We start from the raw sequence: 16,120 nt of genomic DNA, 5'->3' as shown, positions 1-16,120 counted from the left end.
CTGGAATTTCACAGCGCTCAATTGGTTAAAATGCTGCATAATAAATTCAACTAGCACTAGAAAATTCTCTATACACTTAGGGTATAAAACAACTCTGTTCACTTATTGCAGTACATATGAAAAGTACAGACAAATAAATATACGTACACACACGAAATATAAATAAATTTTTATATAAATATAATAAATATTCATACATAATAAGATGTCTTCTACATAAAAGCTACTGTTCCTAAACATATAATGAATAAATTGAAGCAGTATCATATTGTTGTGAGCCAACACCCTCTAAGTCATCTTATATTTTACAGCAAGTACATGGTACATAAATTTTACTGTAAAAATATTAATGATATTCAGCATTTTTACTTTGAGGTAAAAATATTATGAAAATTCATATTCACCACTGTCCATGCACTACTGAAACCCAAAATGAAATCTCTAATTTCCCTAGTGCACTTTGCATCTTCATGCATAACAACCTGACTCCTAAGAAAAAGATGGTTATGTTTTACTTAGTACGTTTCTGCAGCATTTCTGAAAGCAGCATTTGTCATTGTGAAATGAACAGAACATTCACAATAATATATCATTGAGAAGCATACAGCATACTTAAACAATATTCTATTATTGAAAAACTTCAGCATGACTTTGTTCAGTTTGAACATAATGAAATAAAGAGCCAATGCAGAGCCTGCCAATGTAACAGAAGATTAAAATAATTTCTCAGGGCTTTTATACACTTAGGAGTGCTATCATATCACAGCATTTCCTGTTCTAATCATAACATGCTCAATTCCAGTATATCAATGTGCTCTGCCTTAACAGCAGACAGTTATAAAAGCCCAAGTGCAGCCATAAAATTAACACAGAGCAAAGTAGAGAGGAGGGCGAGGCATTTCCAATATTGCTGCAATGTTACAGCGAGCATTAGTGAAGTGCAAAATATTAAAGCATACTGAGAGAAAACAGACCAAATAACACAGGCACAAACCATAAATCAAGAGAACAGCAATATGAAGAAAATTCAGCTCTGACTAGCTAGCTCATTATCAAACTTGCTGTTTCATATTCTTGCTTCTCACAAATCATTAAGAAAAACATGCCTTACAAAACCATCAGAGAAATGGCTACTGTACATTTCTTACCAGTGCTGTGACATCCTTTGTAAACTGCAGCTGGCAGAAAACAGGAAAACACAGTAAAAACTGTTTGCAGATGTAAAGACAGAATTATCTTGTCATATTGATGTTGACTACAGCAAGCTAAAAATACAGCTACACTGATTTCACTGGAAGGTACCAACAGACATAAAGGGCAGTAGAGCATAAAAAATAACTTCACCCTCCTTGTGAGCATGTCCATCTCAGACTTTAATCTGCTCCTTACGTTTATCCTGTACCTTTACAGAAAGCAAAATACGTCTGTGCCATTTTGCCTTGTGCATCCCTACAGCTGCCTGCAGAGAGCTCTGGCTCCGTGCGATGAGATTTCCCTTCCACTACAGCAACATCACTGTCTCTCATTTCCCTGGGCTGCTACCATCCATCCCTGCTTCCTGGTGACGAAACAACGGCTTCATTATGCACTTAAAACAGCACGCCCCTTCCTCACGTATATCCGAACATGACCACCAACTGTCAGCTGACTGCAGCTGCTTTCAGCCTCTACATCTGAAATTAGAGGAATGATGCTGCAGAAATACTCTCCTCATGTGATCTGTAATTTTTTTTCCTCCACTTATAGTAAAAATCAGGACAGGCTTCCACTGACACATTTAATGGGGGGAAGGAATAATAACCTTTAAATAAATGGCTATTTAAGATCTTGATGGGCTGAAGAATTAAATTGAAAAAAATTGAACAGATGCTGAAGACTCAAAAAACAGATTGAGTGAGATCCTTCTGGCATGCAAGACAAACAAAAATCATCATATACTGCCCCCTAATCAGAAAATATTTATCAATTTATACAGCTGATAAAACAGCCAATATCCCACCTTCTCTGGGATGTGCACACATTACACCAACAGAAAATAACCCATTTATATTTTTGTAAAACATTCCCCGGACAAACAATGCTTCATTGACTTTGACAGCACAAAGGCTAAACTCCAAAGCTCGGGGGATCTGATTGTAGCCAAAGACTACAGGTGAGCATAAAAATAAGTTCTCAGCTCTTGACAAAATTTATCACAGGTATTAAAATATCACCTTCAGAGGACAGCATTCCTACAGGGTCCAAAATGAGATCAGCTAGGTTTTCTCCTCCCCCAAAAAATTATGTTTCCATGATTGCAGGTATATTCAGACAGACAGACTGCCAGTTCTGTGTAAGACAGTTACTGGGAAGTGTACTTCTCCTCTCAATCTCATTCCACCCACTACCCAAGAAAGCACTGAAACAAAGCAGAGAATACTTCCAAGAAAGAGATTGTGATACTTCCACAAAGAGTATTTGATATCTTTGTTTCATAACTCTGATTAAGGGCCTACAGAAAATAATGCAAATTACGAAGAAACTGATGGATGTATCCTGCAAATGTCACACTGAAGGATGTATTATCAGCCTTTTTATTAATGAAATATTTTAACTGCTTTAAGCACAAAGTGATGAGATTTTTAGAAGAGGTTTAGAGACTAAGAAATTTGAAATACACCGATGTATTTATTATTAGAAATACACCGATGTATTTATACATTGTTTTGATATTTAACATATTTTGCAACCACACAAAACACAGCTTGAGTATTACTCTGTCAGTTTAGTTTCTCTAACAAAAAATCATATGAAAAAAGCTACCTTAATCTCTAAGTGATTTCAACAGGACACATTAATAAAAATATCATTAGGGTATGGCTGAATTTTAAGTGTTTACAGTCTTATAAAAAACACCAAATCAGCCAAACAAAAAAAGACTCACAATTTAGAGAACAAATTTTTTTTTTTAATATCCAGATTAGTGATGCTCCTGATTCAGACACCAGCCTTCCATTTCCAGAACTAGATACTCAGCAGTTATTCAGAAGTTCCAACATGGTCCCAAAATTAGTCTAGATGTTTTATGAGCTCTTTTTCACCTTCTCAAAACAATGGCAGTTTCAAAAGACTAACATACAAATACAGCAATTTAGAGTGAAATTAACTGCTCTGACGGATAACAGCTCTGCAACAATTACTAGAAGAAAATTACTGCTCTTACAATAAGAACTCAGCATGTTTCTGGTTACTGGGTACCATTTCTTCCCACCTTGCAATCTAGTTTTGTTTGCCCTAAGTTTGCAAACTCCTATGGTAAAGGATTAATTTCTTACTGCGCATTTGTAGAACCGTTAAGGGTTTAACTCCTAAGGTAAAACATTCATGATAGGCAAAATACATTTTAAGCAAAATAAACAATTTTACAAGGTATTTAATTAACCACCTAAAATTCAGCTGAAGGGCTTTGGTCCCGTTTTTACCCCCCTGATTTTATGCTGTTAGATGCTAGAACAGTAACAGACAAATGCATGGGGATTCCTCTGGGAAAGAATCACAGGGAAACCCTGTACTTTCAAGAGCTCAAACTGACCATATCCAACACCCATCAGCCCAAATCCATGAAAACATGCAGCCCTATGTTTCACTGAGGATGGGTGTGCTTCACTCCACTACAGGGTGAATAACAACACCAACTTCAACAGAACTATTCACAAATTGGTGATAAGCATTTTGATGAATCAGAAGCTAACATGCCCAACTCCTTGCAAGACTGAGCTTGAGGCATTCTTCTTTCCTTCTCCAACCAGTCTGGCTTCAGATTTTATTTCTTCACTAGTAAATTGTTCTCTTCCCCAGTCTTAACCTAATCTCACTGTCATCATGAGTATGGAAACTGCACACCAGAATAGGTTCACCTCTGTCTTAAAAGGAAACATTTTCTAGTTACAGTTTGTTCTGGCAAGAATGTGAGTAATACAGTTTAAGTGCTTTCATTTTACTCTGAGACACCCAAACACTACAGTCAGATAATGTTATTTGAAAAAAACCCAAAAAATGCATACCTCTTCTTCCTAAAGGCAGGGCATTTTTAGTATACAAAATTTAATGCCTTAAGCCAAATAAGTTTTATTTCCAAATACAAGCTGCGTAAGAGACTTTCACGTAAAGTCTAAATTGTGGTTAGGAGTGTTGATGCAAATGTTATTTTCTAGCATGCATTGTTTGACAACAAAATTTACGTCTCTTCTCTAGGTCACTGTGTCTTCACACCACACCCTGCCTTCCATTGTATTTGCTGCCAGAGCTTTAATATTAACCTCTGTGCACATCAGTAACTCAGCACAAAACCTGGAACCAAAAAGTGCTCCAAGCCTCGGGACTAAATACAGCTACTTAGAAAAACATCTCTATCTTCATTAAAAGATAAAGCAAATGAAAGTATTTCACAGTTTGCCATTTTGCTCCACTAGGTCTGATGCAACTGGATGGTCACAGGAAGAAAAACAAAATTAAACTGGCAGTCTCTAACATTGAAGCCAACCGTGGGCAGACCTGTAGTCAGAGACACAAGGTTACAGGGGCATGTAAAACTCTAGGATACATTTCCTCATTTAAGTTATTTTTCTTTTTGCTGTTGTTAGAGGGGGTTCTCGCCCCCTTTTTTTTTTCTGTTTTAATTATAGGTGCACAGCTGGCAATTTCAGTGTACTACAAGGCCTTGAGAGCCACCAAATCCCACAAAAATTCTAAGTTCAGAAATGATAATGCAGCACTCTCTTCTCTGCTGTACAGATCTTCCAATATACTGGAAATTTCCATATTACCTGACTAGAAAGAAGGAAAAACAAAAAAGAAAATCTGTGCTTCAGTTGACATTTACTAATTTTCCCGGTAATTCCCACCTAGGATATTTGGTTCCCCTAGTATCTATGACAAGAGAAACATTTCTGTTCAAATGTGGTAAACTTTCAGTTACTGATCTGCAGCTTCATTGGTCTGTAATTCTGAGGAAAGATTAAGATTTAACTAAATTTATCAAAAACACAGTAGTAAACAGCCACCTTTTATTTTCACCTTTACCATTATTCATAGACTGTTCAATAACATCTTTCTATAAATGAAACTGCAAAGTTCTTTCTGGAAGGCTAAGGAACATTTCAACAGATTTGGACACTAATTAAATGTAATGGTGACAACCCTTAAGACCAGAAGTAACCTCTTACCTTTAGGGATCATTCCTGAAAGGAAATGTTTTCTTAGAAATAAAACTATTGGATAGGCTAAAAGTTAGGTAAGGTGAACTTTTGAGTCAGTGCAGTGAGAAAGTGCTAGAAAATGAATGGTGAATCTAAAGGATACCTTACCTATAGTATGTATGTTTTATACACAACATAGTTATATACATCTACAAAATAATATCTACATATATTTACCTCTAATAAGCATCATATATAATGATTAATATGCTATATACATTACAAATAACTTTCTAAATAAACAGCTCCAATGCAGATCATATTAAAGATGCCATTTTTCAAAGAGTGCTATTTTCAAGTGCCTGGTACTTAGAAAATCAGTGATTTGAAGGCTGTATTCTTTTTTGCATGCACAAGGAACTGTTAGTAAGTAAGTACATTCCAAGATGAAACATTCCCAGAAAAAACGGTCCAAAAATCCTGCATACAGAGGACATGCTAGACACAACAAAGCCTACTGACAATACTCATAATAATGCTCACCTGTAAATAGGCTTAGAAAACTCAATTTACTCTATGGAGCACCTTTACATTCAGTATTTTCCACATAGCACAAAAAGCTTTTGAACAACTGGAAAGTTGTCAAAATTTAAACAGTATTTTAGCATTAAACTTGTTATCCAAAGGCTACAAAACAGCAACAATTTCATTGAATACGCTTGAGAAATATGAACTATTTGTAGTTGACCTAAATGTGTCTTCCCATTTGCATGAAGTCAGCAGTACTAAAACCTACAAGATGCCAAAATTCTGTCCAAAAAGGGTAAGAATGCTACAGAAATTGCATATAGATGCATCAAATCTGAACCACCAAGGATAGCATGACATAAAAATAATCCTCTTCCTAGTTTAAAAATGGTCATATACCTAAAAATATTTCAAAATAATCTCTTTTGATAAATTTAAGTAAATTTATCATAAAGTTGAGGAGGAGCATGAAAAAAACCAATACATACACAGCTGTCCAGAGTTCAAGATTTTGTTATGGATATAGATGCAATTAAATACCCTTTTCCCCATCCACAAAATGACATTCTCAACATCACACGAGTGAACAAACACGAGTGGCATTGGTTTCACTAATGGTAGGATTTCACATGTAATTCCCTTCCAAGTAAGCACTGTTCACATGCCACAGGGAGCAATGGCCTGGGGATTGGGCCACTTCATTGTTACTATTGATGAATGGATTTGAAGCCCCTGTTTTCTGGAAACTCAATATACCAAGAGGTTCACAGACATTTATGGATATTTCTGAAGACTAAACTCAAGGTTTATAAATAGCAAACTAAGGATAGAAACAAGCATCTGTATTTCCAGCCCTCAGTCATGAGTACATGGAGTAGACTGCCAAGTACTATAAAATTTAGCACAACCAGCATCATTCCTGAATATAATGAAACTATTCCATTCTCTTTGCACTAGATATACCATTTGTTAGCTAATACTACAATATCCAGTAGTGCCTAAAGTTTTGCTATTTTTATAGCATACTGGTATTTAACATCAATTTGCAATGAGCAACATTATTTGAAGACATTTACAGTGACATATGTCACAGAAAACAACTAAGTTATTTAACATTCTATAATAGCTTACATAACACACCTTCAGGTGGTTTTCCTCAATTATAATTCAGAGGAATGGTACAGATTCTTCATTTTACTGAAGCTACTGAGAATGTACTGTCTCAAGAGATTGCAAATTATTTTAGAAGTGCCAAACTCTTCCCTCCTGTGTGGTAGGTTAAAACAGATACAATTACAGGCCACAACTGACAGACACTGTTGTAAGATGCAATTCATGTTTATAATCTTTTTTTTCACAAGTTGCAGCTCAGCCATCAAAGATAGACACTTGGAAACATGTATACTGAAGTGTTCTGTGACAGGACTGAATGAACAAACTGCTGCTATCAGAGGTCATTTCCTATAGGCCCAAGTACACCCAGTTCTCAGCCTCATGGATACAGGAAACACCTGTGCCTCCATAGCTTTCCTCTGGAAAATGCTGTGTGCAACTGGAAGCCCTCAAAGGCAGTTCACTTTATCCCAAACAAATGCATCTTAGCAAACAGTAGCATAAAATTCTTCTGTATCATGACCCAACCTAACAGTGAACAACTGAAGGAACTCACACAAGCTACAGGGTCAATGCAAAGCATTTTTTGCAAAGTGATGACTTTACCTGTCAAACCTAATCCTCCTTCTATCTTCAAGAGAGCAACCTCACATACAAAACTCATAACTCCTATCACATCTGAAAACTCAGAAGGACCTTTTGTATAATGACACCTCAAGATTTTTCATATATCTAATCTTTTCCTAGAACTTCCACAGTCAGGTATTTTCCTCTTTTCTTTACCCCTCAATCTTCTCAAGGACAATGGCCTTATTTTCTTTTTGTTAATATCCCTTCCTAACCCATAATGGCAACAATCATCCTTTTCTGCCCTCTGCCCCCATCTCACCTGTTGATATAACAAGTTATATACAACCCATTATTTTACATGTCTACATCACCTGAAGTTTTGCACTTTGTGTTTTGCCAGCAGAGAGATGATGTGTCTAAGACCTTTCCATGCAGACAAATAGAAATGTTTAACTTTAAAACTGCAACTCCTGCCTTGTCCAGATTCTTACACTATTATGGCTATAAGACTGCATTAGATGCATAGGGCATTCAGATAATTTAAATGTCAGTATTATCCCTGCATTTATACATATTCACAGTTCCAATTTAAAAAAAAGAAAAAACAAACCAAAAAACCAACCATGAAAAAAAGACCCCAACAGCTTTTCTCTCTCACGTATTCATGCAATCAAAACTCACACCCTGCCCCCAATATGTTCTGTGTTGGATTACTGAAATATGTCTTTATCAAATGTTCTCAAAATATCACTATTCTATTCTAAAATAGCATTATATTCTATTCTAATAATCTTGGCTTGTTGTCCTAGCTGGAGAGTTCCTGTACTAGATTCTACCTTCACTTTACTGACTAAGTCTTTTTGTTTTTTCCTTTACCCTTTAATTTGGTCTGTAATAATGGAAAACAGCTACTGAAACCCATAATTTTTTCTTAACACAGTCATCTTACTACTACTGTATGGATTAGAAAATACACTTTTCCAAATACTAACAAGAAAATCTACCCTTCTTGTCATCTTCTCCTCTCCTCTGCTTCCAATTAAAAATAAACTAGCGCATACCAATATACTAGGTGGGGTTTTTTTGATTCTTCATAATATGCCCTTACATATCACTGTATTATTCAAGACTCTTTTGGACTTAGAGACACTAAATGGGAGATGAATCATCTTACTGCACATGCAGGACCTCAATTAAAATCAAGAACAAATAAGAACTAAACAACAAAACATTTACAGCAACAAAACATTTACAGCAGTCACAATTTAAAAATTTGGTAATAACCTTTGGTCCATTCATCATACTTCTCAGTCCACTCACCAATTACTGAGTTATTAATAAAGGCTTCGTATGCTAGCTTTTTAATTCAAATCCTTTAGAACTGGACAACCTAATTAAAGGAAGCAATCGGATTCATACATTCTAACATAATGAAATTAATCCAAATTACAGTAAAAATATGAACAAGATGTATTTTTTAACATGCTAGAAATATCATGTGAAGACAGTACTCCCTATATTTAGATTCTCCTGAAATTTCAGGCACGGCAATGAGGTAGGAAAATATCTAAGAAGTTACAAAGAGCTAAATATTAACTCTAATTATTTGCTGATAGCACACTTCAAAGACTTTGTAACCAACAAAAGAAAATTTTTGTTAGGTAATATACTGTCTGAACAGAAGCTTCATAAACATACCAATTGAAGGATGTCCTCATCTTTTGGCATAACACTAAGTTCCAATACACTGTCACTGAAAGAAACAGAAAAAAAATATCACATATAAACTTTCAGAGATTTTCAGTTCTTATTACAAAGATAATCCATTTACTTCCATAGTGGAAAACTCTTCAAAAACTCCAACACTCAGCTATTATGACAAACACATGACACAACAATAGCAAACACTGACTTCCTTGAGAATCTTAGGAAGAGTAGAAGAGAAATCTGACTGAGCCAGTTTATTGAGCCAACACACTGGTTTGGGTAGTTTTCTTTCCTTTTTTTTTTTACTTCTTTAAGTCCTAAGGCACACTAATTGTTTGAAGCTTCTTTGACAAAGCAATGTGACAAATCTGTGAATAAAAGCTAAAACTTTCCTCTTTCTTCAATTTAAAACTAAAGTTTTGTAACACTTTTTAAAATTGCTGTGGTGACATCATAATCACCACCTCATTTGAAAAGAGGAGCAATACCAAGGCCAGTATTGACCTACATCTTTCCACTCCAATCACATCCTAGCATAATCAACTTAAACAGTAATTAAGATAATATCTGAAAGATAGATGAAAAACACTTGCTATTTGTAAGTGCTGCATTTGTCATCTGAGCTGCTGAAACCACAAGCAGCAGCAGTGGCATAAAGATCCAGGAATCTGAATAGTTCTACCAGTGTGACTCAAACACAAGGAAAATCAGGACACTAAATGTACAATGTACCAGCTACCCACTTGAATATTTTAAAACAGTGAAATCCACAGTTGGTATCTACCAGAAATAAGGTATTTTCACAAGGAAGAAAAAAGCATATGCTTGCAACATTGGATACAGAATAGGTGAATTTATTATCTCATCTGAGATAATGGAAAAATCTGTTCACATTCATTAAATGTGAAGTGGAACAGGTACAGAGAAAGACTACAAAAGACTAATGTTCAGCCTATTATAATGAGGGCAAAAAACCCAAAATGAAGTTACTGTGACCATTAATAAGAAATCTCACATGTAAGAATTAAAAAAAGGATTTTTAAAAAAATCTGCCCAGTATCAGCCTAAGTATCAATGCAACCTAAGTGGCTATCTCAGAAATCAGCTCATCTGTACTGGTTAGTACACTGCATTAGGTGAGGAAAGACAAAACCAGCACAAAGACTGGCCCAACTACAGGGCACAGCAATCAGCCTATGAAAGCACTGACAAGGGCCTCAGTTTATCTGTGCAGAAAAGAAAGCCATCATCTCAAAATGTAATGTGTGATTTACTATGCTTTCTTATATGAAAAATGTTTCTGTTTTGTGGTTCTTTTTCCATTTTCTAGCAACCACAGACGTAAGGCTGAATTCCAAAAGCAGAGTACGGGTATTTGGTTTCACAATCTTTTTAAACTACTATTCATTTTGGAAAAAAGTGTTCTCCAAGTAGCATAAAATTTACTTTAGTCTTACAACTGAAGATCAGCAGTGATTTAAGTTGGGGTTTTTTTTAAGTCCCCACATATCTAGGTAAAAGTAAGTCTTCAAAAGCCTTGTGAAGATTATTTTAAAATACTGAATTATAAGAAACAAAGGAGTATTGACTTTATGTGCACTTACAATAGCATTTCCCATACTGACTGAATGCATAAACAGCTTGAGGCATGTTTAACAAAGTGCTCAGATTTCAGCTCTACACATGGATAGCATGTATGTAAAAATCACATCAGGCAACTGTTTGCTTGTAGGATGAAGACCTTGGATGTCAAAAATATGATAGCATTGCTCCTTTTGAAGTACTTTTTATATTAAAGAAATATAACTTTACACAGAACAAACCATACTCATTGAAATATTTTGCATGTTTCTCCTCCTCTCCCTTTTTAAGAAAGTGATGAAATAAGAAAGTGATTAAATCCATTTACACAATTAACATCATCTTAGAAGACATTCAGAGGACTAAAGGGTTCCATTCAGAAACAATGTTTTCCATGTAAGTCTAATAACTACTTAACTATTCTATTCCTGTTTGCCTAAAGAGACAATTGCCTTTTGGAGACAATTTGGATGTTCTTACTTCCTATCTTGAGACATGCTCTCAGGACATTTTTTATTTCGCATATCAGAAACAAAAAGTATTAAGAAGACTTCTGGTATATTGTACAATATTCTGTAAATGTAAATTATGAACTAGAAAGTGTTAGTAAGAACCACCACACAGAAAGTGATGGTCTACAGTGGAGCTCCAGACACAGTACTAAGAACTCTCAAAGGTATTTACCATTCCAATTACTTTAATTACACATTCTGAGAGTTAAATCCAAATGTCTTGATTCCAAGTCATCAAACTAAAGCAGTAATCATAAAGTCTGTCTTCTGATGCATTATTTTGTATTAATGAAACAGATTCAGTAGCTAAACTCTGTACATTTCTGAGTAATCCAAACACTTTCAAGAACAGCTTGAAAGGAGAAACAAGCAGAATAGACAATCACTCAAATCCCCATTTAAAAAAAAAAAGGGGGTGGGGGGGGAGAGAAGTTGCAAATCAGAATCTGTTTCTTCTTTTATTTGGAATAATAAATAATTTACAGAATTTATATTAGCAATCAACATATCTCCAAGTTGATTATATATGTAAACAGATAAGAATAAATTCTTAATGGACCAAACCAGCAACTGTTGGCAAAAAGTAGGAAATACAGAGTTAAACATGTAGTCATGATTAATCTCACAGGACTGTAGTTAATTCTAGCAACTCTTCTGAGGTGCGCCTTTCATCTCCCAGAGGAAATAATAACTAGTGTTACTTCAGATTTTTTGCTATCTCCAAGCAGAGGAAAATAGAAAACATTCTAGACACAGCTTGAAACTTTTCTGGGAACAGTAATGTTCAGCATGTCTGAATTATATCCCATCCTTTAGTCCCACTGGAAGATATAGTTATCATTTCATCTAAAGCAGCTAAGTTCTGATGTCTGCAGCATTATATAATGAAGATAAGCAGCTAAAATTGAACAACTTTTTAGAAAAATAATAAGCAGCTAAAAAAATGAAGCCACAGAAGCAATCTAAAAAGATCTGCCAGCCTGCACTGAGTTTTATGGCAAACAGCTGAACAGTGAGCAATGGGGAAGCCCTCTCTTTAGAGAGAAGAGAGGATAAAATGTGTTGTAACCTCAAAAAGTGCTCTGATGATGAGTAAAATGACAAAATAAGCATTTAAAATCATCAATATGCTTGAATGAGTAATTAAAAACAATAAAAGTACAGCAATTAAAATGTCTAGAAAAGCAACATTCAACACATTAAGACTATGAAGAAAACAGTCTTTAGTCATAAAAAATATTTCAACAGACAACTCTGCCTTTCAAAAAGCCTTTCAGCAAGTTGCTTTCACAAGGCCAACTAAAGAAGCCAAGGTGTGCTGGATGAAAGATCAGCGAAGACACAAAACACAACAAAAACTGTTATCACTGGGTGTTTTTGATGTGAAGACATTGAAGAGTGAATTTGTGCAAGGCCAACCTATCAAGAATTACTAAGTCAATGAAGATAAACCCTGTGGTTCAGCAACTTCCTGAACCAAGGATTTATAGAAAGAGGGCTGGTATTATCTGACCACTCAATCACTCTGTGGTTTCAGTGTTTTCACAGACTTCAAAGAAATCTTTACTGGGTATTATCAAGAGGATAATGGCATAAAAGACCATCAGTCTGGCCCAGGTGGCAATGCTAATGCAAGAGCAGCATGCACCATAATGCAATTTTGTTTGCCATGAAATGGCAGCATAATAAGTAAAAGGACTTATGTTCAGACCAAACTGCTCTGAGCTCAAAAATACTGTTTTCATGCAAAGAATGAGAGACAGCTGATTCTTCAGGCACATGAGAAGTACTGTCTGTAAGCTACAAGATACACCTGATGTGGAGTCTGAGCTCTCACTATGGATCAGAATTAATATTTATCTGTTTATCCTAAGAGGTTCAGCTGTAGACTTCCTGATGGTTGAATATGCTGTAGAAAATGCTCAAGGATACACATGACCTTTTGTTACAATCTTCTGTGATGTACACATCTGGCTCGAGAAAACAAACTGTTCTCTCCTAACACAATAGCATCCCTTCATCCTCCCTGCCCTGATGGAAATCAGGGGGAGAGATGCAGCAGTGTGCTACATCCTTCCTGGCTGCATAGATAATCACGGACAAGGCCTTGTTCAGGGGTCCCCAGTTCACCCACAGTGGGCAGGGGTTCAGTCCTACTGAACAGTTCACTACCTACACTCACTGAAAATACACTCAATTCACAGGCACACCTAGAGTTAAGAATCACTGACCACACAAGCCACTCAAAGATGTGACTGGTCTCTTTCTTGGATCAAGAGAGTTGATTGACTGATCTACATAGTCAGGCATACAATGTATCTTGGATATACGCTATTGTACAATACTGCTGCTTGTAAAAATACAAAATAAAGAAACAATGCATGGCTATGTTATGTCCAGTGAAGGAAATAAAAAAGCCCATCTGTCCAGCTCTTGTACAGACAGCATTAATGACACAAAACATGTTTCAGTCTACCTTGTCCATCACATCTCTGAATACAGTTTTGTTGTTTATAAAAAAACCCAAAATAATAACAAACATCCAAAACAAAACCACACAGACACAAACCACCCGAGGTGGACACATTTTGAACAAAATCTTGAATAAAGACGTCACTGAAATAGGAAAATCAGAATCTGATTTTTCCTTCTCCAAACAGTAAGCATATCTAAGTTCTAACATGTGATGAGCCAGTAAAAATATGTCCCATGAGATGTACTTAGAAGACATTCTTTCATGCTGATCATAATACATCCTTTTGCCACATAACTCAGTATTATACTGAAAACTTGTTGCTATAGAACAGAAATTGACACCAAGAAAACTGTAAAAAAGAAGGCAGACATGAGACATGAAAGAGTATCTAGACTCATGCACAGACATAATTTCACAAGTGCTTGTGAGTTGAAGGAGCAGTAAATATTAGTGTTTTCTCACTGAGCAAGGTTCATAATCTGCTGCAAAACAGAGGAAAGCAAAGACTTACTGCAGATCTTGTGCAGGTGTGCACTAGCATAAATTTTTCCTTCACCAGATATGCTGATTTCTAGTTCTTAGACCTCATAAGCAAGGTGGATTTTATAATCTTTTTTTCCAATTGACACATGTATAAATACCTAATCTATTTCAGTTCAAACTTCCTCTATAACACTTGGTGTTATTTGCTAACAAGGGACACGTACCAACAATAAAAGGACTGCAGTACAATTCAGCACACCTATTCTCAAACTCTTCTCAACAATCAGCAAATATATGAAAAAAGAAATAAAACTAAGTGTGTATTAATGAAAATTTAGTAATAAGATAACTTTTCAAAACTATCATAAGTGGTCGTTTCATGCTCAGTATATAAGAAGTATAATGATACGTAATATAATACTTAATTGATAATGATAATACTAATATGTACTAATATAATGATAATACTATTATCTTACCTGTTCTGTATTAAAGCAATGACTTGAGAATATGTCTTCCCAATAACACTTTCTCCATTGACTTTTATAATTCTGTCACCTGTAGAGGGAAAAATTATAACTGAAATTAGTTTGTCTAGATGTTTTTAAAACAGTTTTTATTTTGTATTTCTATACCTCACAAAATCAAGAACACCCATATGTTAAATTCAAGGTCAGTCTTCCTCAAAAACCAAAAATGATTTCTCCAAATATTTTGTTACACTGTCCTCATTTAGAGTTTCATACAGTCTCATAAATTAATTGTCAAATATATTGTGTAGAGCTATTTTTAGCCTGTGATGAAAAACCTATCCTGTTCTTTTGACCAAATGGTATCTAAGCCATCTCTGATCAGAAGAGCAGAAAGATATCTTAAATTTCCAAATGAGGAGGAAATGGTCTGAGGGATTACAGGGCAGGGAACTTCCAAAAACTACTGGAGGAAGAATAGCTGGAAGAAAGGACCTGTGAAAAGTGAGGCAAAGGGAATGGCTTTTTCAACATTGCTTCAGAAACTAAAAGCCCTTTTTCTTCTGGCACCATCAAATCAAAGCAAGGACAAAGCTGTCACCCTGACTACCTACCCTGTCTTGGGGACAATAATGATTTAAATACTTTTGCTCTGTGGAGGTTCCCCATACAAACCCCATGGATTAACAAACTACACAGATCTGACTTTTTAATTTTGTCTGCACACAAACATCATGCCAATAAATTGGTATGATATTTTCAACTTTAGAAAAGTTTACCTATTCCCCTTCATCCACCAGTTACCTTCTTGCCTGAAAGAACTCAGAGTTTTCTCTCCTGCTTCCTAAGCAATGAAAGAAAGCTCGGTGGCAACAAGCTCTGAATCCTGGCTAGGTCATACTGCAGAACTTCCCCAGAACACACCAGATCCTTCTCTGGACTTCAACTGGCTCTTTTCCAGGTTGTTTAAGAACAGCCTGCAATGTGGGCTACATTGCCACAGATCTTTACTCAGTATGCCCACTAAAAACTATAATTAGGAGTATCATTAGAGTAGGTCATATAATTTTATCTATACTTGTGCAGCTTTTATTTTTTCACAGAAGCAGACTAGATTACACACAGCAGTGACACAAGTCTACTTGAAATAGGCATCCCATGGATCTGCCAAAAGATCTGATGGGGACACACTGCAGAACTGGTTACATAAATGACATGAGCACAGATAACTCTGCAAGTACAACTTTGTTCTGTTTCAGATACACAGGAAGGGGAAGTCAGTGCAGAAGTGTAGTGCAAAAAAGGATACAGAAACATGAAGGCTTTTTCTAACAGCTCTCCATCAGTCTGGTAGCCTGCTACATATTTTGATCAAAGCAGAAATTAATCAGAATGCCCCTTCCAAACATACTTTAGTTCTTTATATTCCTACATACAGATAAATGACAGCACAAAGATCAAGACATGGGAAATACAGATCTGTTTTGGCTGTTCATATTTCAG

At 35.7% G+C, this 16,120-nt stretch overlaps 1 protein-coding gene across 2 annotated transcripts in view; it reads right to left on the bottom strand.

The window, feature by feature from the left end:
• ARHGAP21 (Rho GTPase activating protein 21) overlaps positions 1-16,120 on the bottom strand; it is a 111,682-nt gene that overhangs the window by 31,930 nt on the left and 63,632 nt on the right. The window contains exons 6-8 of one of the 2 annotated variants that reach the window (XM_036395233.2): positions 14,627-14,705; positions 9,087-9,141; positions 1,149-1,178 (exon numbers count right to left, since the gene is read on the bottom strand). In XM_036395233.2, coding sequence (XP_036251126.1) covers positions 1,149-1,178; positions 9,087-9,141; positions 14,627-14,705 — 164 coding nt within the window. The remainder of the gene's footprint in view (positions 1-1,148; positions 1,179-9,086; positions 9,142-14,626; positions 14,706-16,120) is intronic. The other variant, XM_036395240.2, reaches the window with a different exon arrangement.

Source organism: Molothrus ater, chromosome 1 (assembly GCF_012460135.2).
Source record: "Molothrus ater isolate BHLD 08-10-18 breed brown headed cowbird chromosome 1, BPBGC_Mater_1.1, whole genome shotgun sequence".
NCBI classification, from domain to species: domain Eukaryota; kingdom Metazoa; phylum Chordata; class Aves; order Passeriformes; family Icteridae; genus Molothrus; species Molothrus ater.
The sequence above is the reverse complement of the archived record's forward strand: the minus strand, read 5'-3'. Positions and strand labels throughout refer to the sequence as shown.